This window comes from Saccostrea echinata, unplaced genomic scaffold, assembly GCF_033153115.1.
Source record: "Saccostrea echinata isolate AGI-Se365-2 ecotype Australia unplaced genomic scaffold, CSIRO_AGI_Sech_v1 ptg000029l, whole genome shotgun sequence".
Taxonomy (NCBI): Eukaryota; Metazoa; Mollusca; class Bivalvia; order Ostreida; family Ostreidae; genus Saccostrea; species Saccostrea echinata.
This window is the reverse complement of record NW_026889778.1, coordinates 36,798,841-36,825,891: the sequence shown is the minus strand read 5'-3', so window position 1 is coordinate 36,825,891 and position 27,051 is coordinate 36,798,841. Positions and strand designations below refer to the sequence as shown.

Here is a 27,051-nt window from a genome sequence, read left to right as displayed (position 1 = left end):
CTGAACATTTATGCAGGACCTTTTTACTTTGCGCAGGGATAGAAATGCAGACTAGTACTTGGAACTCAGTTGCCGAAGTGTGTCATGCTTTTGTGCTAAGTTCGTTCAGAAAATTGTTAGTGCATGAACCATAATATATTGCAGGTCCATTAATTTTGTAATGAAAGGGTTCAACAGGCTTATATGGATACAACTTGGATTGATCATCTAAAGTACAGGGTCAGCTGGTTTCGTTAATGATTTTTTTTATTTGCCGAATTGTTAATCAATGAAGATGACATTAGATTTGTTTGTTTGTTATTTATTTTGATAAACTTTTTAAATATATAAACAGCAAGCACTTACAACTGACAATTATTAAATATTGGTAACAATAGTTAAAGCCTTGATCTGCAAAATCTAATCATTATGAACTGAAAAAAAAAAAAAATATAGATTAATGCACATTTAAACTCACATCTGATTAAATATAAAGATATTCTTAAAAGAATTCTATACAATACAAAATAATGCTTTTAAAGTTATATAAAAGAAGTCGGTAAATATTTAATACTCTAAAATATTAACAAAAATTAATTCTGTATTGCAATGGTTACTCAAAGTAACGGGGATATTAGAATACATAACCCATTCATCTTTATGTACATTGAATGCCTGTGTACTCGTAGTTAATAACAATGACTCGAAAATATTTCATTTCATGAATATGCATATACATACATGTATTTACATTTTAATTTCAACCATAGGAGATCAACAGTAAGAGCTTTATACTCCCGAGAATCAACATTATTCAATACGTACACTCGGTGTTAAAAAGACGTTATTTGACTGAGATTTTCTTTGAAAAACGTATTCATTGTATATAATCTTACGTCCCTCCATAAACTTTAGTTTTCTCGAATATCGGTAAAGTGGTCATCTCGACAGGATATGTTATCCATTTCTTCCCAACGATCAACTTATTAGTCTCGAGATCTTTCCAAATTCCATCCGGAAAATATATCTCTCTTGATGTTTTACCTTCACAGAGAACAGGGGCAATTAGATAGTTATCCCCGATAAGGAAAGAATCGCCAACACTCTTGGCAATTTTATCCATCGGATCAATCCACCAGACTGGTCGAATGATGGGCATTCCAGCTTTTATGTCCTCCATCATTGCTTCAATCGCCGGAGACACATACTGCTTATGTCTCTGTGCAGCCTTTCTGGCGAAATTGACGAGGTCACTGTCGTACTTCCACGGTGGGGTTGAATATTTCATACCAGGAAAGAAGGTAGCCATTTGTATCCATCGAACATAAAGATCTCTTGGAAGAAGTTCGTAGGTTTTATCCTCGGGATCGTACTTTTTATAGCTTATTCCATCCGCCATTACATAAGGGTATCCCATAAGGCCAAGTGCTAGACCTACAGGAATGGTTCCTGTTAGACAGAGACCATTTTCCGTCTGTTGAACCTTTGTTCGAACAGACACAAAGTAAGGAAGATTTTGAGTATGTGAGGTTCCTTCGATGATGTCTGCATTCAATTGATGAAAAGAAACCAACATGTGTGTGAATTCTTTTTTCAGTTGATTTGGAGTTACGTCAGGTTTATGAAACGTAGGGTGGAATGGCAACCAGGTAGGTTTACCATACGTCATTTTGAAAGACTTGATTTTATATCTGTCAGCCAGGGTCATCATTTTCCCAGTGATCCATGACTTAGCAGCAGGGTTAGTCACATCTAACATTGCCATGACATCGTCATTCCACTGAACAAGAGCTGGAACTCTGCCACTGGCATCAAGGATGAAATGGTCCTTTGGATGTCCTTCTGTGAAACTGTCGGATTTATAATCAAAGTATGGATTGAATGATACTGTGAGAGAACAATCAGCTGTCGAAGACACAGTAGATTGCAGAGTGGAAATGTTTGGAAACCTTTGTTCATCAAAAGTGAAATCCCCTTGAATGTCTTCCCACAATCCATCCACCACGATTGAACCACACAATATGTTATGCTTCCTTACGTTATTGGCAATGCTGAGGACATCCACCTCTGAAACTGTTTTGGAATCTCTATCTCCTTTTGTTGACCAAAGTGGACTTGTGTAGAGCAGCTTTGTTGGTAAGCTACTAGGTCCAGGTTCCAAATTACTTCTGAAGTATTTATGCGCAGATTTGGGATCATTCCCATTACAAATCGTGTAATTGAGAAACCTCTTTTTGTCAATATTTGCTTTGAATCCATAGAAATCACCAGTATAATTGGAAGTGATGCACCATGACCCTTTGTTCATTGTATTCCAAAGCATTACTAAAGGGATATTATCGCTGACCAAAAGACCGTTTCCATTTTCTGAAAGCCAGTAGTTTTCAACCGCCGAATTAAATGTTCCTGCATCAAAGTTTTGGGAATAAGAGGCTGAGAAAGTGAACTCGGTGTCACGAGTGATAGGCCATTCGGGATGTGTTTGATTTGAGGGTCCAAACCATGCCTGGTTTCCGATATTGTAACAATCCAAAGGATAAAGTTCTGCTGAAATAGATTCCCATGAGATATTATAACATTTCATTTCAGGGGGTGAAAAATAACTTATTCTTAAGATAGCACTGTTTTTCCAACGCAAACATTGGAATTCTTGTGTCTCTACCTCACCAAGGCAGTGAGTAGGTTTTTGCCAGGATGGGATTTGATGTCCAAGCGTTCCATAAAGTGAATCCCTTTCGCTTGGATCAGAAAGGGTTATCCGTTTGGAATTGGCCTCGAAGAAAATTCTTTGACTTATCATTTTTTCCTTCCTTGCAATGTTGTGGAAGTGCCATCCTATACTCACAAGGATTATAATGAAGACTAGTAACGCTGAAACTCCCAAGTGTAACCGGTATTTTTTCAGAATTTCTCTCTGTTTGCCAAACTAAAAAAAAAAGATATAAAATATAAAACACTTATTACCAATTACAAAAGTAATTAATTGTATCAATCCATCTTTTATTAATTGCCATTTGAATACATGTACTTCCCATGGATCCCTTATTACCCTGCTGAAGACGTTCAAAATAAAGTGTTTTTATAATGGGTATCTTCACATAGTTCACCCATATAAAACGTCCATGTTAATATTTTCATTATCACTTTGTGTTGGTTACAAAGACATTAGTCTTTCTCCTGTTTACAATATGAATGACTGAATTTATTTTTTGATAATTAGTTTTATATTACATGTATTTGTTAAAATAAAATCATTGAAGAAAAAATGTACTTGTCCGTAGAAAGCTTACTTGAAGCAAGCTCCAGTAAATTCAAACATAAATAACAATCAACTTTACCCTTTTCTCTCGCATGTGTTGTTGGGAGTAGTGCTTTTGAAGATCTAGAATCTGTCCTAGCTTTTCGCTGGTCAATGCAATTGAATCCTTTCTAAGATGCTCTGCCAATTTTGAGTGTTTATCCTCAATGTCGTCTGAGTTTCCATTCACTGGAGCCTGTCTCGTTTTCGATCCTTTAAGGATGCCTTTAGTTTCGTATCCCATATTATCACAATTTCCATTTGATTTCTTAGTGAAGCCATTCAGATCTTTTTCTTGAATATCTGGATAGACCCTCTGCACTTGGAATGTTACATTATCTAGGTATGTATCGTTGTCAAAACCACGATTAATGTATCCAATATCAGATGGATCCCCTTCGAAGCTCATTTTTCTTGGAGTTACACAAGGAGTGTCAGTTTCAAACATCACTTGTGACGAATCGTCCTCTTCAGGGTTTATTTGGCGAATATGAAGAGTCCCGGACTCCTCATCAAAGCTGATTTGACCAATATTTCTGTCGGTCTTAACTTCTGGATTTGAACACTGTTTCTTCAATAACCTTCCGGCTGCAGAATCGATGTTGATTCTGCGAATGTTTTTTGAGTCCAGGCCAGTGTCTAAGCTAATTTTTCTAATTGGCATGTTATCATTTCTTATTTTTCTCAATGTTGGCATGGCTGTATCAAAACTGACTTTTCGTTTTGGTTTTGTTTCGTCATATATTACGTCAGAAGGTTTGTACCGCGATGAATCATGACTAATTCGCCGAGGCCGTGTTTCGTCGTAAATAACCCCAACTGAATGGGGATTGGGCATCAAATTGCAAACCTTATCTTCTTTTTCTTTCGATTCGTCGTGATCCTCTGTGTTTTTATCTTCAAAGTCGATCTCGGTCAGTTCTAACCGCTCTTCAGGCGACCCAGGGAAAGATGAAAGCGTAAATCTTGGCAAATTGTCTTTTTCATCCTCATCATTGGATTCAGGAGGGGAGATTTTGTTCAAATTCTCCATGCTAATTATGACCCCAGACCTACGCTTTTTTGGTTCAGCAGATGGACTTGAAGTCACGGAAGTGTCTTCGAAGACTTCATCATCATCTGTCGACTCCTTCGGTCGCAAAACGACATTTTCATATTCTTCTTCTTTGTCAGAGTCGCCATTTAGGATGTCTGGAATATTGATGTTGGAGTATTCGGGACTGTAGCGGCCGTCGAATGACGCCATAGTTGCTAAAAGAGAAAATATATTTCATCTTAGAGATTGAAACTACAACTTACAACATGTACAAGCTATACTTTAGAAATGGAGAAAATGTAGACTTGGATATCTTGTGTTTTGTTCTAGTTAGAATTTTAAACACTTTTAGCATGTTTAGGATTTACTCAGAAAATTTTCAGTTGTATAATTTTTTTTAGATTAATTTTATCATTTTTGACAATGAAAACAATAATAATTATAGAACTGATTACATTTTCACAATTCTAAATGACACAGATCGTCTCATGTTCATGTTATGATTATTCTTGCCTGTTCGTATTTTGAATTTCTTTCTTTCTTTACTATCTATTTATATTTAATTATTTACGTATGTGTAGAAATAACGAACACAAAATAAATCTTTATTAAGGCTTACGAAATCGTATTGGTTATCTTCTATCATTTTAATATTCATTTTATCGGTATTTCTGTTACTGGTGCTTGGAGCGCACGAGTGATTGAGGATGCTAAAATATGACCGACTTGTCACAGATTTTGTTTCAAATGCTTCGTACTCATGCATGATTCTTCACAGTAGATGAACTATACATCATCAACACAAAAAAGAAAGATTCAGGAAGCATGGATATTGGATTTATCAATGCCTTTTTTAACCCTGTCATTTATAATTGATTTCGGAAGACATTTTCGCATTCGATCTGCAATACGAAAGCCTATTAGGATCAAACCACAGTAAAAAAAAAAAAATTTAAAAGGCGTTATAACGCCTTTTCAAAAGGCGTTATAACGCGAAAAAAGGCGTAATAACGCCTTTTTAAAAGGCGTTATAACGCGGAAAAAGGCGTAATAACGCAAATAAAGGCGTAATTACGCCTTTCCAAAAGGCATTATAACGCGAAAAAAGGCGTTATTACGCCTTTCCAAAAGGCGTTATTACGCCTTTCCAAAAGGCGTTATTACGCCTTTCCAAAAGGCGTTATTACGCCTTTCCAAAAGGCGTTATTACGCCTTTTTAAAAGGCGTTATAACGCCTTTCCAAAAGGCGTTATTACGCCTTTCCAAAAGGCGTTATTACGCCTTTCCAAAAGGCGTTATTACGCCTTTCTAAAAGGCGTTATTACGCCTTTTCAAAAGGCGTTATTACGCCTTTTTAAAAGGCATTAATACGCCTTTCAAAAAGGCGTTATTATGCCTTTTGAAGGGCCATTATTATGTCTTTGACAGGCCCGTGCTTTTAAAGTGTGTGTGTGTGGGGGGGGGGGGGGGGGTCCCATAAAATTGACAAGCAAACAAAAAAACAAGACCCCCCCCCCCCCCCGAAAAAAAATAAACTGCCTAAACTTGAGGGGAAACTTTTTCTAACTTTTCGGTAAAACTTTTTTTAAATGCAATGACTTGCCCGAGTTTAACCATACTGCAACAAAATGTTAAGGGACCAAGCAATCAATTAATGATTTTTTATATTTAAACTATAGCAAGACTATTCTCCCAAAAAGTGGGGTGGGGACACCCCCCCCCCCCCACTCACATTCGTACTACCGGCCTGTTTGAAAAGGAGTTGTATCCAAAAATGGAAATGCGTTATTTTAAAATAGTAAATATATGAAAGATTGAACCAAAGCCATCTTTATTTAGGCAATATTTAGATTATAGTTTTAATATTATAAATTATTTTATAAATTATAGTATTTTCTATATTCCTGCCCATCTCGCAGACAGTTGTTTGCATTTTGCATGCATATTAAGAGAAGTCAACACTCTACTTTTGAAAATCCAGGATATAGGCAGAACCAGCTTTGGGTTTTGCTAGCCACGTATTAAAAATTCATGTCAAATTTGAAATATTTTTCTCTCCTCTTGGTAAAAAACTGGCAAAGTATTTGCATAGATATATAATGAGCAATTAGCCTTCAACAAAATTTCTGAAATCCATACACCTTGGTAGAAGCGTCTGGCATCAGAGAAGGACTAAGTTGGTTTAACACTGAACATATTTTACACATTTAAAAATCTTTTTTCCTAGAAATCTAATTATAATCAGCCCCCTGCCCAGGGTGGCTAAGTAAGTCATGTATTGAAAAAAAGGCGTAATAACGCCTTTTGGAAAGGCGTAATAATACCTTTTGGAAAGGCGTAATAACGCCTTTTAGAAAGGCGTAATAACGCCTTTTGGAAAGGCGTAATAACGCTTTTTGGAAAGGCGTTATAACGCCCTTTGGAAAGGCGTTTTAACGCCCTTTGGAAAGGCATAATAACGCCTTTTAGAAAGGCGTAATAAAGCCTTTTGGAAAGGTGTAATAACGCCTTTTAGAAAGGCGTAATAACGCCTTTTAGAAAGGCGTAATAACGCCTTTTGGAAAGGCGTAATAACGCCTTTGTTCGCGTTATAACGCCTTTTGGAAAGGCGTAATTACGCCTTTATTTGCGTTATTACGCCTTTTTTCGCGTTATAACGCCTTTTATAACGCCTTTTAAATTTTTTTTTACCGTAGTTTGATCCTAATAGGCTTTCGTACTGCAACCCGATTACGACTTTGATTAAAAAATATTTTTTATTGATTAATCAATGTGTGTATTTTTTATTTCGTGGTGATAGCATACATGTACGTGGTCGCAAATACCATGAGTATATGTGGAGTTTTTTTTTTTTTTGTAACCAATATTTGAGGGATGACAATGAAAGACTTTAGTAGAGTTTAGTATACATGTGTAGTACCGCCCATGATCGACGTGATAACACAGTGGATGGATCACATATTATCTCGTAAGTGAAATTTACCATACTGTTTAAAATAACATTATACCAAATAAATATCGAAAGGAAATCGCTGCAAATATATTGCACGAGTTGGACACATCTTGTATGTCACAGGTGGTGAAAAATCAAGTCTCAAACGGGACTCGAACCCAGAGTCTCTGGCGTTCCGTGCAAGCGCTCTAACCACTGAGCTATAGAGACCCGATAGATTGACTGTGTAAATCCGGTGACATATTCCCCCTCTCCGTAGAAATTCGTCCTCGAATTCTATGAGTTAAGGAAATGCGTAAAGCATGTTCCAAGAGAATCGTGGGTTTTGACGTTGGGCGCCAAATGTCACATGTAGGTGGTGAAAAATCAAGTCTCAACCGGGACTCGAACCCAGGGTCTCTGGCGTACCGTGCCAGCGCTCTAACCACTGAGCTATTGAGATCCGATATATTGTCTGACTTTCACACAACTGTGTGACCCGGTGACATGTAGATTCCACTGGTCAAAATATGAAGTCCATAATTCTTCCACTTCGCCCACTTCATCAGATTTCTACATTCATATTATACAGCCCCAAAGGAAGCTTTCTCACTGGCGGATTTAGAGGGGGGTCGGGGGGGGGGGGGTTCCCCCACCTTTTGTGTCCAAAATATGCATAAGATTTAATAAATCAATTTTTTGGGTGTGGCTATGGGCCCCTACCCCGACCCCAAACTGGTCGCCCCTCCCCTTTTTTCAAGATTCCTGGATCCGCCACTGTTTCTGATGACTGGACATGTTGGAGGAAGCACACTTGAGTTATCATGGAGCATTTAGAGGTAGAGGGCACCTAATGCTGATATTTGGGGAACAGTTTATAGTAAAAAAAAATATGTTGAGGTTTAAAAGGACAATAAATTTCTGAGCCCAACAATTTATTCCATAAGTCCTTTCCAACCTTCAGAAGAAAAGGACATATTTCTGAGTTCACAGGAAAGTATGCGCACTTCATCTGTTTCTCTTAATGCAAAGGTGACTTTATAATGGAAAAATAAAGAAATTCTTTCATAACGTATTAGAAGGTTAATGAATTTAAATGTAATTATTGATAATCAATCTTTATTTGGTATGAAAAGATTGGATGGTATATGTTTTGCATCAGTGACTTTTATGAAATTGTATATCTTAAACATATGTACATAGCAATACTTAAGGTACTCCGTTCCTTAGGTTCTGAAAATCAGCAGCAATGTACTTGAAAACAATTTTACCGAATTCACAAAATAAAAAAAAAAATGTGAAGATACTCTTAATTATTTTGTGAATTCAGTAACGTTATGAATTGAAGGCTCGTCATTATAGTAAGTCATATATTATACATGTGAATAGGGAAAAAATTAAAAAAAAAATTGAAGTATATTTTCAGAAAAAAAAAAAAAAACAGGCATAAAACACCGATAATACATTTTCTAAATGAAAATTGATTAAGTGTATTAAAGGATAAAGAAAACTACATGTTTGGGTGTCCTGGCATCCGACAGAAATTGCATGTTTTATACGTATACGGTATTTATATTTTTTCTTTAGCTTTAATTCTTATACATGTATGATCAGAGTGTAATTTGATATAATTATCACAGATCATTTCTCTCTTTTTTTTTTCGGGGGGGGGGGGGGGTTCCTTTTAAAAGGTGCAAATATCTACTTGTCACAAGACCGTTTCAAAGAATTAGAACAGGTTAGAATTTTTTTTTCATTTTCTATCAGTTTTTGCACCCCTTCCAATATTTTAAACAAATTTAAGTGAAGTTATTTTAATTATGTAGGTAGCAAGGTGATAAATATGCTGTTAAAGCCAAAACAAAAATCAAAACCCTCTGTCTTCGTCAGTGCTTTAGCGTTTGAAGGCATAAATATTTACTTGATCATATGTAATTATGCATGACTTATTTTGCTCTGATGTTTTGAAATGCATGTGAAAAAAATTATTTAAAACACCGCTATTTGCATTGTTGCTATGACAGATGGTCTTATCTAAACGATAGAGGTGTTCCGAACGCTTTAAAGTCTATTCAGGTAACTGGTACAGGTAAACAATGACTTTCAGGTAGATACACGTATACGATTTAAAAACCTTTCCGGATGACATGCAGTTTGAATTTATGGGGTAGAGGATTTCTAGACCAACAGAGTCATAAAAATCCAGAAAAGACAGGTGTAAACTTAACGTCACGATTCACAGTTTTGATTGATTGGAAATCAATCGGCAACCAGTTGTTTCAGGAAGAAAAATAATTCACGTGGAGGTAAGTGAAAAATAGAGAAATCAGATAAAATTATATCTATCATAGGTAAACGAATGTCACGCAACAAATGATTGAAATCAATAAAGGTTCACAACAAGGTATGGAACATCATAAACCCTGATCATATTCTTATTTTAACAAGACAGTTTGGGATCTATAAATGTAATTGCTCCCTACTGTTTATCTTATTTTTCGTTCTGATCAGACTTCTCTGTCAATTTAAGTTATTTTCTTTTTAATTTAAGGTTTAACTTCTTTTGAAGACAGGATTAAGAATTGTATTTAATCCTACAGATTATCTTCCGATGACATTTCCGGAATTGGATTAACAACTTCCGAGTACAAGGATGTCGCAATCCTCAGTGTGAAGGGTGTTCTCCGTCCTGTTATGGGAGTATATACTATCGAGGACGCAGACGATGACGGTAAGAATTTTAGAGTTGAAATAGGTTGTCTATTCGATATGCTTAAATTCACTCATTTCCAAATACAAGGTTTTAGAACGCGTTAAGCTCAAGGGAGAAATATCATTGTATCTTCTATATATTTCATTTATGTGGAGCGTGACTGAAAGGAGATAATATACTTAGGTTCTTAAATATCTTTTCTTTAAAACAAATTTGGTTAGGTACTTGTACAAAGATCTATACGTAGGCCCTGGTAAAGAAAAAAAATGTAAACTATTTTGTTCTATTTGGAAGGAGACTTGCACTGATGTTAATGTCATTCACACCTTTTTTTTTTAACAAATGCATGTACTATGAACTTGCTTTGCCATTATTTATTCAAAGTCCAAACTCAACACTGAAAACTTTTTACAAGCATGGCGTACTGTGACTTTATTGAAATAACTTTAAAACCAACGTGTGTTGTGTTATTTTAAAGACTAAAATAAATAAATGACGACTTTTTTTTTCTACAAGACTGGATTAAATTCCTATAAAGTCTTGTTCCTGAATACTACTACATGAGTTTCTAATGGAAATGTAATTCATATTTTTTCTTAGCTGTATAAAAGTTCAAAATTACAAACAGCATTAAATAAACACATGGCTGTATCTGAATAATTTATTTCAAATTCCTTTTACAACATTTACGATAATATATAATCATGAAGGTAAGAGAAGATACACTGCATCTACCTCCTATATAAACCAGGATATGGATGACCACAAACCGCTCTTTAGGGCTTAACACAGATAAATATTACGTCAATTTACTATAGTACACCTAAAGTATACATTATCAAGGTGATAGGCCGATGTGTAGCCATATGCTGCTATTACCCTAACATTATTTCACGGAAATCCTTGTTTGGCCATTGCGCCATCTGTGTAAATACTTGCAGTTCAATATGTATCATTAATTTTATTTTAATTCTATTATTCATTTTGAAATTGTTGTATGGCAGATTATTTATATAGATATCTTGTTTCATTTGATCTTGCATAAAATACTGAGTAATCTAAGATCTGTTCAAATTGTTAAGTATACTGCATAAAAATTGCTGATTTGATATTGCACATTTACCTTTTTTAATGATCAGTGAGATGGTAACAGAATTGAATGTCAAAGATATAATTTTTATTATAACTACCCCATGTTGTTCATCTCCCATGTTTCAAACGACCAAATATGGTGAAGCTTTATAGATTTGGAAAGATATCCAGCAAATATACATGTGAACATGTACTTGTGATTAAATAAACGTCCTTTGCCCATAAATTAGTTGATATATATTAATTTATCTAAAAGAAGCTCTTCTCTGTCAAGGAAAAGACGAGATCTGGGACACGGAAGAGATGATCGTTTTAAATTTAAAAAACTAAGCTTTTGAACATGAAATTGATTGTATATTTTCAGAAGTCTTTGATAGTTTTTTTTTATAAACTGAATTTGGTATAATTAGTACAATCTATGATTAAGGACAGAGGATTAAGAATCGATTGCAGAAAGAAACAGATGTGGCGGCCTATATCGATTTATCTCTGCTCTGCAAATACCAGCATTGACTTGTACAATTGGAATTGCATTCATAAAAAAAAATTCAATCCATATCTCAATAATTAAAAGAAATTTATTCATGAAGAAAACAGAAGCCACTAGAAAAACTGAAAATTATTACGTACAGTATAGTAAAAGGTGATTTATCGATAAACTAATATATCAGATCAATTTGTTGTCATGTATAGAGGTTTAACAACAAATCTCATTAATATTTTACATGTACTATTGTGTATATTCATAGATAAAATCGATATTTCTTGGTCCATTTTTGTTCAAATTTTAAGAAATAGAAATTATTCATTAATGACGCATTGCGTGAAAGGTTTTAAAATATATAAATAAAGGAAGTATTAGAGCATTAATTAAAGAAATTTTGGCACCACGTTTAAATAAGAATGACGATTAGGTAAGAGAAAGGCAGCTTAACGTATTAGTGTGTTCAGCTTATGAATTCTGGGTGTAATCTTTTCTTATCCTTTGCAAGTTCAATTCAATTTAAGTTCAACTTGTTGATTTATTTCAGCTCATTACTAAACTGAGGAAATGAATCTTTTTTTTAAATAACGAAACGATACTTTGAAGAAAATAGAATGGAAAATTTGAAAATCTTTAGCAAGATTTGACATTCTGCGTGATGTGTTAAACACGTTGAAAGTGGATATCAGTTAAGCAGTATGGATTGGAATTTATTACAGAACATCACAAATGCATAATCATTTCAATTAAAAAAAAAAAGTTTTCTGATCTTTAAACCTTATTTTCTTTAAAAGAATATAATTATTAGTACATAGGCATAAGCGTCTCTGATGGTTCAGATTTCAGACGCATCTACATATATAGTATGTCCTTTCATTGTAGCAATTCTAAAACCGAAAAAAAGTTTTATGTCGTGTATTATATGTTCTGCATTTAGTCCAAGACTTGAGTTGGGTTTGAAATCAGATGGAATGGTTCAGTTGATGTATTGGCCGTCTAAAACATTAGTTTCTCTTAGCACAGTAGACAAATTATTACACATTGTGAATGGTTAACAAGGGAATGCAGACGATACAACGTGCAAAGGACGCATAAATCACGTTCTCCCTTAATTCTCGTTCTGGGAGATAATCACGCCTTAGATTGGCGAGATTACAATAAAAGAAATCTTTTTGAAAGATTCTTCAGAAGCAAATCATTCTTTTTTAAAATGTGATATGTTCGGAAAAAGAGGCATACAATTCACTGTTATATTTTTACCATTGAAATGTAATTTTATATGGCGATAATTACTATATATATATATATATATATTTGTTCTTGACATTTTGAAGGCGAGAATGATTCACACACTATTATATACTGTGCTAAAATATATCTCAAGTTAAGCTGAAAAGCAAGCAATATTTTACTTTATATGTTGAATGCTCTTAGTTTTTTTTTCTTCCGACTATGAATATTTTAGAGAGAGAGAGAGAGAGAGAGAGAGAGAGAGAGAAGAAAATGTTGCTCGATCTCAGCTTTTATGGAAATAGCTTTGTTCACTTCTAAATAACTATTATCACATTATGCTCATACAATCTGTGCATATGCATAATTCGAAAACGTGGTATTCGTCTTTATTGAATCTGAAATCATACATTATATCATAAGCTGGATACAAGAAATGTGTACATTTCTGAGCATTTTTTTAAATACATGAAACAGATTATGCAGTCAAGCTCAAGGAAATTCAAATTTATTTTGGCAAGGTCTTTCAGAATCGAAAAAGACATTCTAACTGCACTTATCAGACCTTCTAAAATCAATATTGCATCAATGCTAGATAATTAGATACCGGGTAGTTTGTGCGTGATAAAAATCGATTGATATTAGGGGGATATGAAAACAAGAATCGATCTCGTAAATTTCTCCTGTCAATGACCAAAGAATTTCTTATAATCGAATTTGCAGAATACGTATAATGGCGCGGATCCATGGATTTTTTTCCCAAAGAAAAAAAAAGGGGGAGGGTCCAAAACTTTCCGAGCCGGAAAAAACTATTTTGTGCGTTTTCTCGACTTCTATTGGTTTCATTTGTAACTTTGAGAAATGACTGGTATCTTTCTTTGCAGATGAACCGTCTTCCAGTGTATGTTGTTTGGGAGGATGTGTCACAGGTTGTGCTTTAGCAATACTACTCCTTGTTATTTTACCTGCTGGTACGTGAAATAATGAACAAATATATCAGTCAACTTTTTTTTAAATACAAAAGTTAATAGAAAGTACAATTAAAGTATCGGTCTAGGAACTTTGTTTCGGGGGGGGGGGGGGGGGAGTATTGAAAACAACGTTGGGGTGGCGATCATATTGCAACAAAATGCAGCAAAAGGTGGCTGGGCTAAACGACCCTTTAGTGAAAATTCCATGCTGAATTAACATGCTGCGTAAGACTTCTCACGGAAAAAAGTAGTGGGAGGGGACTTATTCCCCCTGATACTAGACTAAGTGATTGACGTTATTCTAAAATGATGATAAATAATTGTTTTGTATATTGTTATTTGTAGGTGCTCTGATCACATTTTACGCTGGAAATAACGAAGACTATGGCGTCCTATCAGCTGGAATATGCATGATCGCGATCCCGCTTCTTTCAGTACCCACTTTTATCTTTATTTTCATGAACAGAAGGCGGATTCTAAAATTTAGAAAAACAAAGGTTGTTGGTTGCTCTAACTCTTCTGTAGGAAGAGATAGAAAAGTACGCTATTGAAAGTATCGACACGACAGTGACGTCATGGAACTCCATCTTAGTGATTTACCAGTGCCATGGGTATAGACAACGATTTTAGACTCACCAAAGTGCTTACATTTTTTCAAAGTTGCACAGTTTGGGGATGCATCAACGAATGAATTTTGTATACTCGGTTTGGTAAGCTGGTTTCAGAGTTTAAACTTCTGTTAGCAGTTAGTCAGTGACAGGTGCAAATCTGTTTACTTAAATACACTGTCATACTGTATGCAAAAGCAAATATTGTGTGCTAAATGGTTCATCTATGGTATTTTTTTTATGGAGAGAGCTTTCCAGTAAGCTTTCGAAATCATGATAAAGAATTGATAAAATTTACATTACATACTCGTATGTCTTTACTTATCCAACATAAAATCACAGCAGAATGCGACCTAAATTTACTTTTGCACACAGGAACAAATTTGCTCACGATTAAATTTCTCGCCGTATAAACACAGTGATAGTCAGTATGATTCTCATGTAAGTTGTATACAAGAATAAGATGTATGAAATTATTACTTTAGTTTCATCTACGATAAAATTTATACTCTAGCACTTAGGCAATAATCTAACCTGCTGGCTTCAAACTGACTACGACCATTTTATAAATATCCATCCATCTTTTACTAATTAACGATTTTAATGGTCCTAAATCAATGATTAATTAATTAGTCAGGAATATATTACCAATAAAAAAAATTAATTAGTGAAAGAAATGTGTAAGATTTAAATGGTTAAAGGTGATTGCCTTAAATTTGTTGATATTAAAATTTAAATTGTGTTGATATATTAGAATCCAAATTTTTGTATGTTATATAAAATTGAATCGATTAGAACTATTTTGAATTTTGAAGGCAATTGTTGGATTAAATAATGTTGATTGATTTCTGCCATTGCTAAACCAGAACCCCAAGACCATAAACCGAGAAGGCTGAAGTAAAAATTTAGATGTCGGATATGTTGATATCTATTGTACAACCATGTTTAAAAAGTTGCAAGTTTAAATAATATGAAAAATATAAACACATGATGAAAATTTTATTGTATTTCTAAAATTATGGAATGTTATGCTAATTTGAAATTATGACTTAAGTCTTTTGTAAGTTTATGGCCATGAGGCCTGGTTAAAATGATACCCAAGAACAGCATATACTCAAAGAGATTAAGAAATGCAAAAGAGAGTACTTGTTAAGGTTCAGAATGTTTAGAGTTTTTTTGCTTTTTTTTTTTTAATTTGCATCCTTATTATAGAAATGTACTTTTCATTATGCATTAAGAATATGACGAAATCCTTTTCAGTTGTGCCAAAAAATCATCCTTTGTTTTAACTTTTCTTCTTTCTGTAAAGTTTTTGAAGTGTATGTATTTTAATTTTTTTTTCGACGCTATTTTCACTTTCATGTAGCAGCTGTCCCTTGTTATTCAGTGTTTACATATATGTATTGGATATTCGATGCAATAAATGGCTTGCTTTTGAAGAGCAGAGTCCGCCATAATATCAGAAGACATATCAATAAAAGTGTTCACAAGAACTTGGTGTGTTTCCCGTGTGTGTGTGTGTGTGTGTTTGAGAGAGAGAGAGAAAGAGTGGGTTTGTTAGTTGTTTGCTTTAATCCCTTTGAGAGAGAGAGAGAGAGAGAGAGATGGGAGAAAACATTTTGGTGAAGGATTGTTAAATATGAGATACTTGTATATAAGCAATAACTTATTTTTGTTATTTCTAGGATGGTTATATGTACATGTACTAGCATGTTATTTCCTGAGAATTTAATACCATCTATTCTTTGAGCAAAATATACTGTTATTGTTACTTAACTGGTAAGGTTATATCCAAAATAATTTTGATGTACTACAATTTTTTTGTTCCTTAATTGATTTGACTGTTTATCTGACCTGTCATGTTGAAATGTGTCAACTTGAATTTTAAGTCAAAATCTACCTATTTCTCATATATATGTTTTTGACAAGAATAGGGAAGAAATGATTGAAGTTTGATATTGAATATAGATCTATCAATCATAGTCTCAGGTTACTTCTCTGTTTTGTATATTTTCAATATCACTCTGTTTTGTATGTGTTCCGAATGTAATATAAAAACTTGTTTTTGAGTTAGTTTGTTCCGAAGATTGTGTAAATTTAAAGACAAACTTAGCCAATGAAATCCAGTTTTGTTTTTCATTTGTTTTTATCTTGTTTAAGGAATAAAACCTGGAACTTGTCGTCTTGTTTTGGCTTTACTCCCAATATTTTCAGTGAATATTTCTATATGACCAAAAAAAAAAAAAAATGGTACAAATATTTTCATTTTTCCAATAAACTGTATAGGTATCAGGTACAATAACTGCACGTGTTCATACTAAGTAGATTGAAAAAGAATTCATTCATTCATTTTAATGAGATATTTTTTCTATACATCTATTTTTCAAAACGTTGAATATTTCAAAGCTTGAATTTAGGTATTTAAGTAGACACATAAGGGGATTTGAAGCGATTTGAATGGGTCGAAGAAGTCAAGTCCTGTTTTGTGTGTTAGACTCGTACATCAAATGTGTGATTAATGGTATGATCTGTCGTTAAAAATAACATAAGTGAAATTATCGGTATCATAATGGAGTGACTTACCGAAAAGTTTTTTGAACACATCTAATTTGATAAGCAATTTTTAAAATGGTTTTTATGTCGTGGCTTTTGAGGTTAGGATAGGATCAATAAACCAAAGCTGTACCTTAATTTCAATACATATATAAGATCATTCTTTGAAAATATTTTCAAGAAACCAAGATCACATTTAGACAACTGTCCATACACAGAGTAGATTAAATCTTATTCAGATCACGACCATATAGCTTGGGGTAAAGATAATAGATGGTCAGAGTTTCAGAAACAATATACATGTACTGGTGAAAAAAAATTTTCCCATAAAAAGCATGAGACAGTCAATTATGTATAGTCACCCTAATCTAGCATAAATATCAGTTTATTCATTTCGCTGAAATCAAGGCTTAGGTAGGGACACAAGGTTACGTTTAGGAATACATGTGGAGGATTTTTTCGGAGGATGGGGGTTAAAATCTTCTCTTGAAGAATAAAAAGACCAATATTAATCAAGTGAAAAGACAGGCATTTGCATTCATATTAAGGGAATGTTGATATTTTCTTAAAAATCATGGACCTTGAGGGAACGAGTAGAATTTCGATTGACTGATTGTTAGTTTGTTGTTGTACGTTCCATTTAAAAGTATTCAAGTTACACTTTGAACGACGTGATAATAAGGTTCATAACTCCTCTGTTCACTCATATAAAATGTGCTTTAATGTTTATGATTTTCCAAAAGAATATGTTTTATAAATAAAATACAAACAATATTAGCATAACTTGCGGGCAAAATTAGGCGAAAAAGACATTTTTACTCGAAAGACTTATAAAGCTTATAAAGGATTGTTAGAAATAATCTCTTTAAGAATTATATCTCTTTTCAAAGTATCAATGAACTTTAAGTATGAAAATGTCCTGTTGGGAAAAAGTCAAAGTAATGAACAAGAATTGCATTAAAGTTTGTTTAAAGTTCATTGATACTCTGATAAGAGAAGTAACTCCTAGTGGGATAAATGACTATTATTCCTTAATAAGATAAAATGTCTATCTTGTCGAATTTTGCCCCGCAAAGTTAAGCTAAAATTGTTTGCATTTTACCCACAAAGAATACACATCTTTTGTAAAAATCATAAGTCTAAGCAAAATTTTATATGAGTGAATAAAGAGGGATGATGAGCTGCCAGGCTTTGGTAGAGGAGGGTCAATAGTAAACATATGATTGGATGGGAACAATCTATACTTCCTTTGGAGAATTGCAATGCCACAGAGAATTAATATAAAAGCATTCCCGTTTAGTTTCGATTCTGCAAGGGTTATATATCTCACTGGGATGGATTATTGAGAATACCTTAGTATCGAAAGGATTGCAATTTATACGCCCAAACCAATAAACAATCAATGTTAACTTTATAATGTTAATTAGTGTTAAAAATATAAAAGGTAAGATCTATACACATATATATATGCTCCATTCATTGATCAATACATCTGAACTAGTAAATTGTTATGTCATGGACAATTTTTGAATTAAAGTGAAACAATATTTCTGTAGACATTGGTCCAGTTTCTTATACAAGGTGAAATTTACCCCTTTCATCGCCGAGCCGCATTGTGATAGATTAAATTTACTATGTTTTCTCACTTTCCTCCGTTAAAGCTTCGCAAAATGAGAGCTTCTATCTTGTTAAAACTTATTCTAAAAATTACTGCAAGTTGATATGAAAACAGCTTTAAAACTCATACGGCAAAGAGAGAGATACTCTTTAAGACGTCCATTATCTATAACCTGTTTGCTGAGTTAATTAACAGGTTCTTGCATTATGCAACTTAGATTTAGAAAGGATTGTTAAATGGAATCAAAGTAGAGTGATCTCGCTTTGTTCAAAAACCAGATAATTCTTAAAACGAATAACGGACATCTATAGGGCTTTAAATAATTCAATTATTTTTAATATGTAACATTTTTTTAAAACGTAATTAACTAAAGTTAAATTTCAGAGCTGGCTTTGCAAACTGAATTCCAAATAATTTCTATCTTAATTAAAGAAGCTCTAAACACTGCACACTAAAGAGTTCTATTTGTAGGTTAGTTTTATTGAGTTAGAGTGATCTGCCCTTAGAAGAAAAATAGTATAAATGGGAATCTACAGTTAATGACACAATTTCTTATGAATTAAAGTATTCTTCATGTTATGTTAGGCCAAGATTAAGTAATTGAATACATTCTTTCCAATAATTTTCGATGCAAGTAAACAACAGTGATTTCTGTTCACAAATGCTTCATTGTCTTTGAACATTTTTTGTGCAGAAATAAGGCAGGCACCCTATGTTGAAAATGAACTAGATATACCGAATATGTGCACCTTTATATGATATATTTTTCTCAAAGCCCAAAAAGCATTTTTCATTGGTGTTTAGAGCTTCCTTGAATCAATACTTTTTTTAAACGTGTAGAACCGACAGGATATAAAATTAAAATGTAAACTTTTAGCAAGTGTATCAATAAATCAAATTGATGGCGTTGTTTTGCAGTCAATTATGAATGGTTGATATCATCGGCATTTTCTGTATATCAATTTACTGCATGTATTCTGCGACACATATATAAACCTATGCCATTGGGTAATTGATATAATTCCAGTATTTCTATTTGTTTTCTATAATTGTTCCACCTTAGTCTGCTCAAGAAAATGCAAAAATACTGTACGTGCCTCTTGTTTGAAGCATCGACAATTATTTATCTATTTCATAATTATTTATCAGTTTAGCTGTACAATAATTTAACTTGAACATCGCCCGCGTGGCGCAGTGGTTAGAGCATTTGCTCAAGAGTCGCGGAGTAAGGAGTTAATCCTTACGTCGCGGGTTCGAATCCCACTGTGGGACATGGAGACCGGTCCTTCGGATGAGACCGTATAAACATGTCCCGTGTCACAGTAGGTGCTGGCATGAAAAAGATCCCTCACTGCTCAATGACCCTGAGTGCCGAGTATAGGTCAACATTTGCAGCTCTCCACCGGCAAGTGGTGGCGTCTCCGTATGAGTGAAAAGTTCTCAAGAGAGACGTTAAACAACAAACAAACAATAACATAAATACATTGATTTCATCTCAAACAGCAATGCTAGTTCTAAAGTGTAAGAAAAAAAAAAACATGAAAAAGTTAAGAGATATTTCGATTTTTGGTATTTACTCTAAGTTTCACATACGTAATTTAATTTTAGCATTGTAATAATTTTTGTAAATGACATATAGTTTGCAATACTCTCTGAAAGAAAATGAGAGTAAACTTCAAATTATCCAAAAAATTCTATGAATATTTTCTTTTGCCGTGTCATTTCATGCAGTAGTGGAAAAAGAATACCTACAACGGAAATAACTGTGTCAAGTTGCCTAGCATTTGGATGGTCAAAATGGATATAATATAATAAAATGGCCGTATTATTGTCACGGTCAAGATCAGTGACCATTATGGATCATAGAAAGTCTGGCTTTCTGATCCATGGAGAATTCAAAAATATATGTGTTGACCAAGATGTTTCATATGTTTATTAAATTCAGTACCTAGGTCACTAATTAGTGAAAATTTCATTTATGCTCCGCCGATTTTTACCGCAACATTCTTGTCAAATGTACGTTTTATTTCATGGTGAGCGATGACGAACTTTTGGAAGATGGCAATATGGCCCCGATTTTGCACAGGTAGGAGCAATTCTTTGTTGAAAATAATTATTTTCAAAATAGCTATCATGAATTCATGTTTGTTAATCTTTTCTATATCGAATCGACTACACCATAAAGTTCACCACAAAATATATAGTTAGAAAATTATGTATATAAAGTTTTGTTTTTTTTTTAAATTAATGAAATGTGATTTTTTTTTCCCCTTGAAAAATGGGAGAAAAGAAAATAAAGATTAATTAAAGACGGAAATATAACCAACAGTAAGGCGATGACGTTGACGAAAAAAAAAAAAAAAAAAAAAAAAAAAAGAAATGCCATAAAACCTTACCTGTAATTTTTTTCACTCACTTCAATCCACTTATTATTTGTAACTTCATTTGAATCACATCACTTAATTAATAGAGATTGATCTTTTACAGGGAATTAGAGGTTTTAATCCATGTTCTGGTTAGTTAATCTCCACACAATCAGACAGATGTAACAAGCTGTTAACAGATAGATAAGGTAAGAAACGGAGAGGATATTTCTTGATTAATGTACGCCTCTCGTCACTTTGTAAGCTTTTGCCTGCGGGCAATGTATGTCTAATTTCGAAGTAAAACAATGACAAGAAAAGGTGCTATTGTTGAATTACTTATGTGTCCATGTCTTCATGTATTTGCATGAGAAAAACAGTCGGTAGTTATTAATATTTTACTCCACTTAAGAATTTCTTTTTAGAAGAATTGTGGATAAAATTGGGAGTAGCCAAGGAGATACTCTAAAGGCTATACAATTTTTGTAATTGCACATTTTGAATTGAAATAATGGTAGTTTAATATTTTGAATATTTGAATATTATTTATATCTTATTTGTACAACAACAATGTCACTTTAATTATGCTAAATAATTCTTAAATCTGGACAGTTAATTTGTAAATTTAATGACTTTTTTGGGTCAAATGGCACGTGTAAATTTATTTCATTGCTCATAGTCAAAATGTTTTATTTTCTCCCAGATAAAAAAAAATGTACCAGAATTTTTCAAAATTCTGACCTGTTTGGTTAGATGAAAGCCTCATTAATCTTGAAGAATGTGGATTTTCAATTCATTTTGTGAATAGCATTTCTTTTAATGTTGAGAATCGTTAACAGATTTAGCTGAAATATTTAACTACAAAAATATATCAAAGACTAACATGGATTTTCAAATAGATTAACAATGAAGTATTATGACACGTGTTTTCACAATATTTCAAAAATATAAATATTAATTTAAAGTAAACATATATTTAAATACAAATTGCACTGTACATATAATGAGTAAAATGGACAATATTGATGATCAGGTACATTGTATGCAGGAGCATTTTTTGTAGCTGTGGCTCCGAAACAGCAATGAGATTCCACCCAAGCCGCGCTGTGTATTTCTGTGTGTTCCTTTTGGCATTTCTTCTTCTGTGCGTCACTTTCTACAAAGGTAAACTTACTGATTTTTTTTCTTTTTAATGTGCCTTTTATGGCAGTTCTAATTTAATGATCACACACTATCATCAAAATAAAAATTATATGAATCATTTAAGTTTTTTTTTATTTGCCTGTAAAAATTGTAGAGACAAATTCTTTTTAATTGTAAAATTTTGTCTTGTCTTTTCCATTGCCTAGTCTTACATATTTTGATAGTGATTGACGTAATGCTTAATCTTTGAAATATTTACATGGTTAGCATTACATTCTGTAATTACATCTTTAAAAAGTTTGAGCTAATAATAGATGAAAATACGAGATAGGCTTTAAGAGAATTTTACATCAAAGGAATATTATATTAAACATTTAATATTAAACATCAAAGGTGTTTAACTGACACTATTTAAAATGGGCAGAGTTAAATTATCTAGTACAAAAACATTTACCGATTTTTATGATTTATTTTTACACTAAACAAATGTATGTTAGATTTTCTTGAAAAGAGAGAACCTTATAACGTCTTGTTCAGCAGAAACAAACAATTTTCAATACTTACTTCGCAGGAACAAAGAAGAAAGAAACAGCTGGAGTTCAATCATTATATATAACCAAGAAAAACACAGAAACAAGGATTGTGGAAACTTTTATAGAACAACAAAATATATTTCCAATATCAGGCACTTATAGCGATATTGATAATCTCAAAGATAATTTTATATTGAAGTCAAGAACGAAGTCCAAATATATTGGAAATGCCTATATGATGCACCCTAACATTCAAAGAGAACAAAGGCTAGCCATGTCTTTTGATTCTATCATTAAGAAAGATATGGTCTGGAACGAAATTGGAAATGTGCTTAAGATTGGCAAGGTTCCTAATTTTGAAGATCCTAATTATTTAAATCAAGAAAGAGCGCTAGTGAGAAGACTTGATCCTAATTTAGGTATTATAAATAAAGAGAGGAAGAATGAAACTTACGTCAAATTGAGAGACCCGGATGTAAGAAACGTCAATAATTATGGTGAAGCCTATTTGAGAAATGGACGTCAGAGCAATATCTTTCCGAACAACAATGCTTTTCGATTTCCTATCAAAATTGAAACAAAATACCAAAATATCAAACCAAATCCAAATCCGAATCAACAATCTTATAGCCAAGGTTTTGAACCAAACTTTGCTCAAGAGAGAGTTCAGTATATGGAACAGGCACAGGCTCATGGTATTCCTATACATAGTGTTAAAAACATCGCAGGGCTGAAATATGAAAGCATTAAAGTCCCATTTAATTCACTGAGCAGTAGATATAAACCAGAAATCAGCAACAAAAACATTCAAAATTTTGGACTTGCGATTCAAGGGCAAGTAAAGGTCCCCATGCGGAATTACGGTAATATGGGCATGGCAAGTAAGAAACAGATTCAGAACTCTGCGTCAGTCTCTGTAAAACCGAACAAGCATGTGATTGAAATTTTTCCAAGGAAAAATGAACCAATCAGAATACCTATATATATGGATCACAAGGGGAACTTTTCCTACCATCATGTTAATTTAATGTGGGAGGATGGTCAGAGAAACCCCGTCATTCCTCTGATACTTAAACAGAATGATGTGACGAAATTAATGCAACAAAATAAAGGTAGATATAAAGGTAGAAAGGTACACTATTGTAACCTTGTAACATTCTATTTGGAGAGAGAGAGTGTGTGTTTCATTTTAACCCCAATCTATTTTTGAATGTTTATGATATATTTATGGGGAAAAAAAAGTATTGTGCATTTCCTATAATTCTATAATTTTTATCATTCATGACATATTTCTCATTTACAGATGACGTCAAGTATACTTTGATAATGACTTATATGAGAAGTGGTTCCACAATTACGTCAGAGCTTTTGAAAACCAACGATACTTTCTTTTTCTTTGAGCCATTTCAGGGACTTTACAGGGATCACAGAACAAATCAACACGTCTGTTACCCCCATGGATACTGCAGGTCTTCAGAAAAGATTTAAAACTAAACTCAGTTTTCCATACTTTGCTTGTTGTTATGTTCGTAATTCGCCATTAGAAATTTTAGAATTTCACTCTTAATAGAAATTTGCATAAATGCAGTTTTCTGAATCGTAATCTTACGTATTTTGCTTTTTGGCTATCAAATTGAAACTCTTGAAAAAAAAAATTCAATTGCCTTTTTAAAAAAAAATGTTATAGGCAAAATAAAGATTATTTTTCAATTATTCCTGACTGTAAAGGAATTCGGCAAACTTTTTTTTTTGTAAACTCCAAACAAATTGTAAAGATGAAGATGTCAAATATATAATTATCAAATTTTCATAGTACTTCAAAATATCAAAGTAAATTATCAAAGTAATATAGTAAATCAAAGTATTATAAGTTATAGTTTAATAAATACAATTTTCTTCACGGAAACATACAAATAGATACTTATCACGGTAGCCTAGTGGTAGGGCGTTTGCTTCGTGTTTGGAAGGCCAGTGTTCGATTCTCGTTCGCTGCCCCGCGTCAAACCATAGTAAACGTAGGTAGTGACTATTCCTGCATTAGAAGTGAAAGTCACGGGTCTTTCGGATAAAACTTTGAAAACCGACGTCCCACATCACGATAGGCGTTCAGTTGCCTTGAGTGCCGAATATAAGTCTAAATTTGAAGCCCTTCTACGGTATATGGTGACATCTGTACCTGAGTGAAAAATTCTCGAATGAGACGTAAAACAATATACAATCAATCAATCAAATGGATTTGATAACAAAAAATTACAAGAAATATCCTTTGCTCAAAAAACCCTGAGAGATGAAAATATTTTATTTTACAATTAAAGATCCATATTAATTATACATATAAAATTCTTTAATGATAATGAAGATTATAAACAGAAGCAATAGTTTAGAAGTTAAAACATGTAGGAATGCAATAAGGAAAGATATATTTGATAAAATACATGTATCAATTGAATATGGAAATCACTTTATTTAGATTAAAAATATTTTCTTTATCTTTTTTTTAGAAAACCAGAAGGATTTTGGGAAACCATAGAGGGTTCGGTTCGCATAATCAAGAATCTTTTTACATGTAAATTCATGGACATACCTGTGGGTGCCATCGAACCTTTTAGAATATTTTCACCAAGTAGCTATCAAAAAGAATTTAGAGACTGTTTTCCTGTGAAAAAGATAGACTGGGACAAAAGACATTTCACTTTGTTTGAATATCCAGAAAATTATAACAAAACGTGCATACAATCTCTTCAAGTTAAATGCTTAGGTGCAAAGCATCGTCTTATAAAGACTATACGAATGCCAGCAACTTTTGCTGAAAGTTTTCTTGCAAACATTCCAAATCTGAAAATTGTTCACCTTGTCAGAGATCCCAGAGGAGTTATGAACTCAAGAGTACAAATACATTTAGTGAAATACGATGAGAAAGAAATTGGAATCGTTTCAAATCATTTATGCAGTAGAATCTGGCTAGACATACAAGCATTCAAAAGACTACAAAGGAGTTACCCAACTCAAATTATCCCATTCACCTATGACTGTCTTGCCTTATATCCAGAGGATGTAGCCAGGATGCTTTACAAATCATTAGACTTAGTCTATACGCCAGAGAAAAATGCCTGGGTAGATATGGCGTTTAGGAATAATTTTGAACAATCGTTTGAGCTTTTTAAACACGGGCAATCTTCAAGTCTAGCACAGAAATGGCGGATCAGTATCCCTCAGAAAGCGAACGAAAAAGTGAATAAAATGTGCGGAAAAGTTTTGGAGGAATTAGGACTGAGAAGATTTACAAGTCCAGTGGATATGAGAAATTTAAAAAATCCGGTTTTTATTGATAGTAGAGAAGCTTGTCTCAATAGGTGATGTTGTTAAAGGTCAAGTACATTAAAAAAAAATAAAACTCGAATTCAATAGTCTGTTAACAGTTTAGAGTTTACCAAAAACATTATGATTAATAAAGCTTGATATAATGAATTTGTTTTATGTACAACTGTAATACAAATATAAAGGAGTTTATATCATTAATAGTTGTATAAATTAAAACTAGTTAGTGTTATTCATACGTGTAGTATCTAAGATAAATTGTATTAGAATTGTATCAAAAGGGTATGGGTAATAAATGTATGAAGAATTACATAATTATTAATTGCAAAATTAAATGACAATCTAACAAGCTAATCATCTGTAGCAAAAAAAAGTGAACAAGATTTCAAATACTTATGCTCGCTATTTAGGAAGACTTTCAGAATACTAGTAATATTGGCAAATGTGACCTCTTTCTCTTTTCCCTTCGTATTGTCGAGCTCCTTATTTATTTAAAAACATGAAGTGTTTACATAAAATTCCAAGAATAAAAGCAAGAACCTTTTCCCATTCATAAAAAATGTCCCGAATAAAAAGCAGTGTAATTTTGTAGAATGACCCATTTTTCTTGAATGAATCTGTTAAAAAAAATTACAAACAATATTTGTTCAGTATTATGTCTGCTCCATTCCAAAACGTTTTTGGTAATCAATTATTGCAAAATCAGGCTCAGTTAGAATTATTTATTCTTCACCTACTTTGATAATTGAGACGTAAATATGATACAGAATTTGAATTCACTAAAAGAAATATGTTGCCACTGTTCCTGCACGCCTGGACAAATGAAAACATTGTGGTTAATAAAACGTGTTGCAATTTATTGTAATTAAAATCTCTCGACTGTATGCCTAAATTTACCTGGAAATATTGGAAAAATACGAAAGGGAAGGAAAATATTGAGCAAATAAAATACATGCAATTTAATTTTTTTCAAAAATGAATAATCTTTGTTAAATAATAAATGAACACATAGTGAAAAACAAGTAGCAAATTAAATCATTTGTATTTTCTCGTTTTGCTTATCTAAATGTATGTTACTGATGGTTATGCGCACATTTATGATTGAAAGATTTACGCTATTAATACCTTGATATATTTTACGAAATTAAAATGTGATGAACGGGTGTAATATTTTTTTTTA

At 33.0% G+C, this 27,051-nt stretch overlaps 3 protein-coding genes across 5 annotated transcripts; 2 read left to right on the top strand and 1 right to left on the bottom strand.

The window, feature by feature from the left end:
* Nucleotides 1–343: 343 nt before the first annotated feature.
* Nucleotides 344–21,103, bottom strand: LOC133195880 (uncharacterized). The gene is made up of 3 exons (XM_061331848.1): nucleotides 20,911–21,103; nucleotides 3,318–4,528; nucleotides 344–2,905 (listed from the first exon to the last, which is right to left on the bottom strand). Exons 2-3 carry the CDS (start codon nucleotides 4,521–4,523, stop codon nucleotides 872–874), a joined length of 3,240 nt encoding a protein of 1,079 aa, XP_061187832.1. The 5' UTR covers nucleotides 4,524–4,528; nucleotides 20,911–21,103; the 3' UTR covers nucleotides 344–871.
* LOC133194784 (uncharacterized) lies at nucleotides 9,367–16,523 on the top strand. The gene is made up of 4 exons (XM_061330691.1): nucleotides 9,367–9,551; nucleotides 9,846–9,976; nucleotides 13,649–13,735; nucleotides 14,081–16,523. The coding sequence occupies exons 2-4, from the start codon at nucleotides 9,940–9,942 to the stop codon at nucleotides 14,284–14,286; spliced, it is 330 nt and encodes a 109-aa protein (XP_061186675.1). The 5' UTR covers nucleotides 9,367–9,551; nucleotides 9,846–9,939; the 3' UTR covers nucleotides 14,287–16,523.
* LOC133195881 (uncharacterized) lies at nucleotides 21,004–26,006 on the top strand. Of its 3 annotated transcripts, none has more exons than XM_061331852.1 (5): nucleotides 21,004–21,086; nucleotides 21,941–22,041; nucleotides 22,592–23,665; nucleotides 23,857–24,022; nucleotides 25,055–26,006. In XM_061331852.1, exons 2-5 carry the CDS (start codon nucleotides 21,960–21,962, stop codon nucleotides 25,908–25,910), a joined length of 2,178 nt encoding a protein of 725 aa, XP_061187836.1. In that variant the 5' UTR covers nucleotides 21,004–21,086; nucleotides 21,941–21,959; the 3' UTR covers nucleotides 25,911–26,006. The 3 variants fall into 3 exon arrangements, with proteins under 3 accessions (XP_061187836.1, XP_061187834.1, XP_061187835.1); XM_061331850.1 differs by having other exon boundaries at nucleotides 21,005–21,086; nucleotides 21,911–22,041; XM_061331851.1 differs by having other exon boundaries at nucleotides 21,007–21,086; nucleotides 21,926–22,041.
* The last annotated feature ends 1,045 nt before the right edge of the window (nucleotides 26,007–27,051 follow it).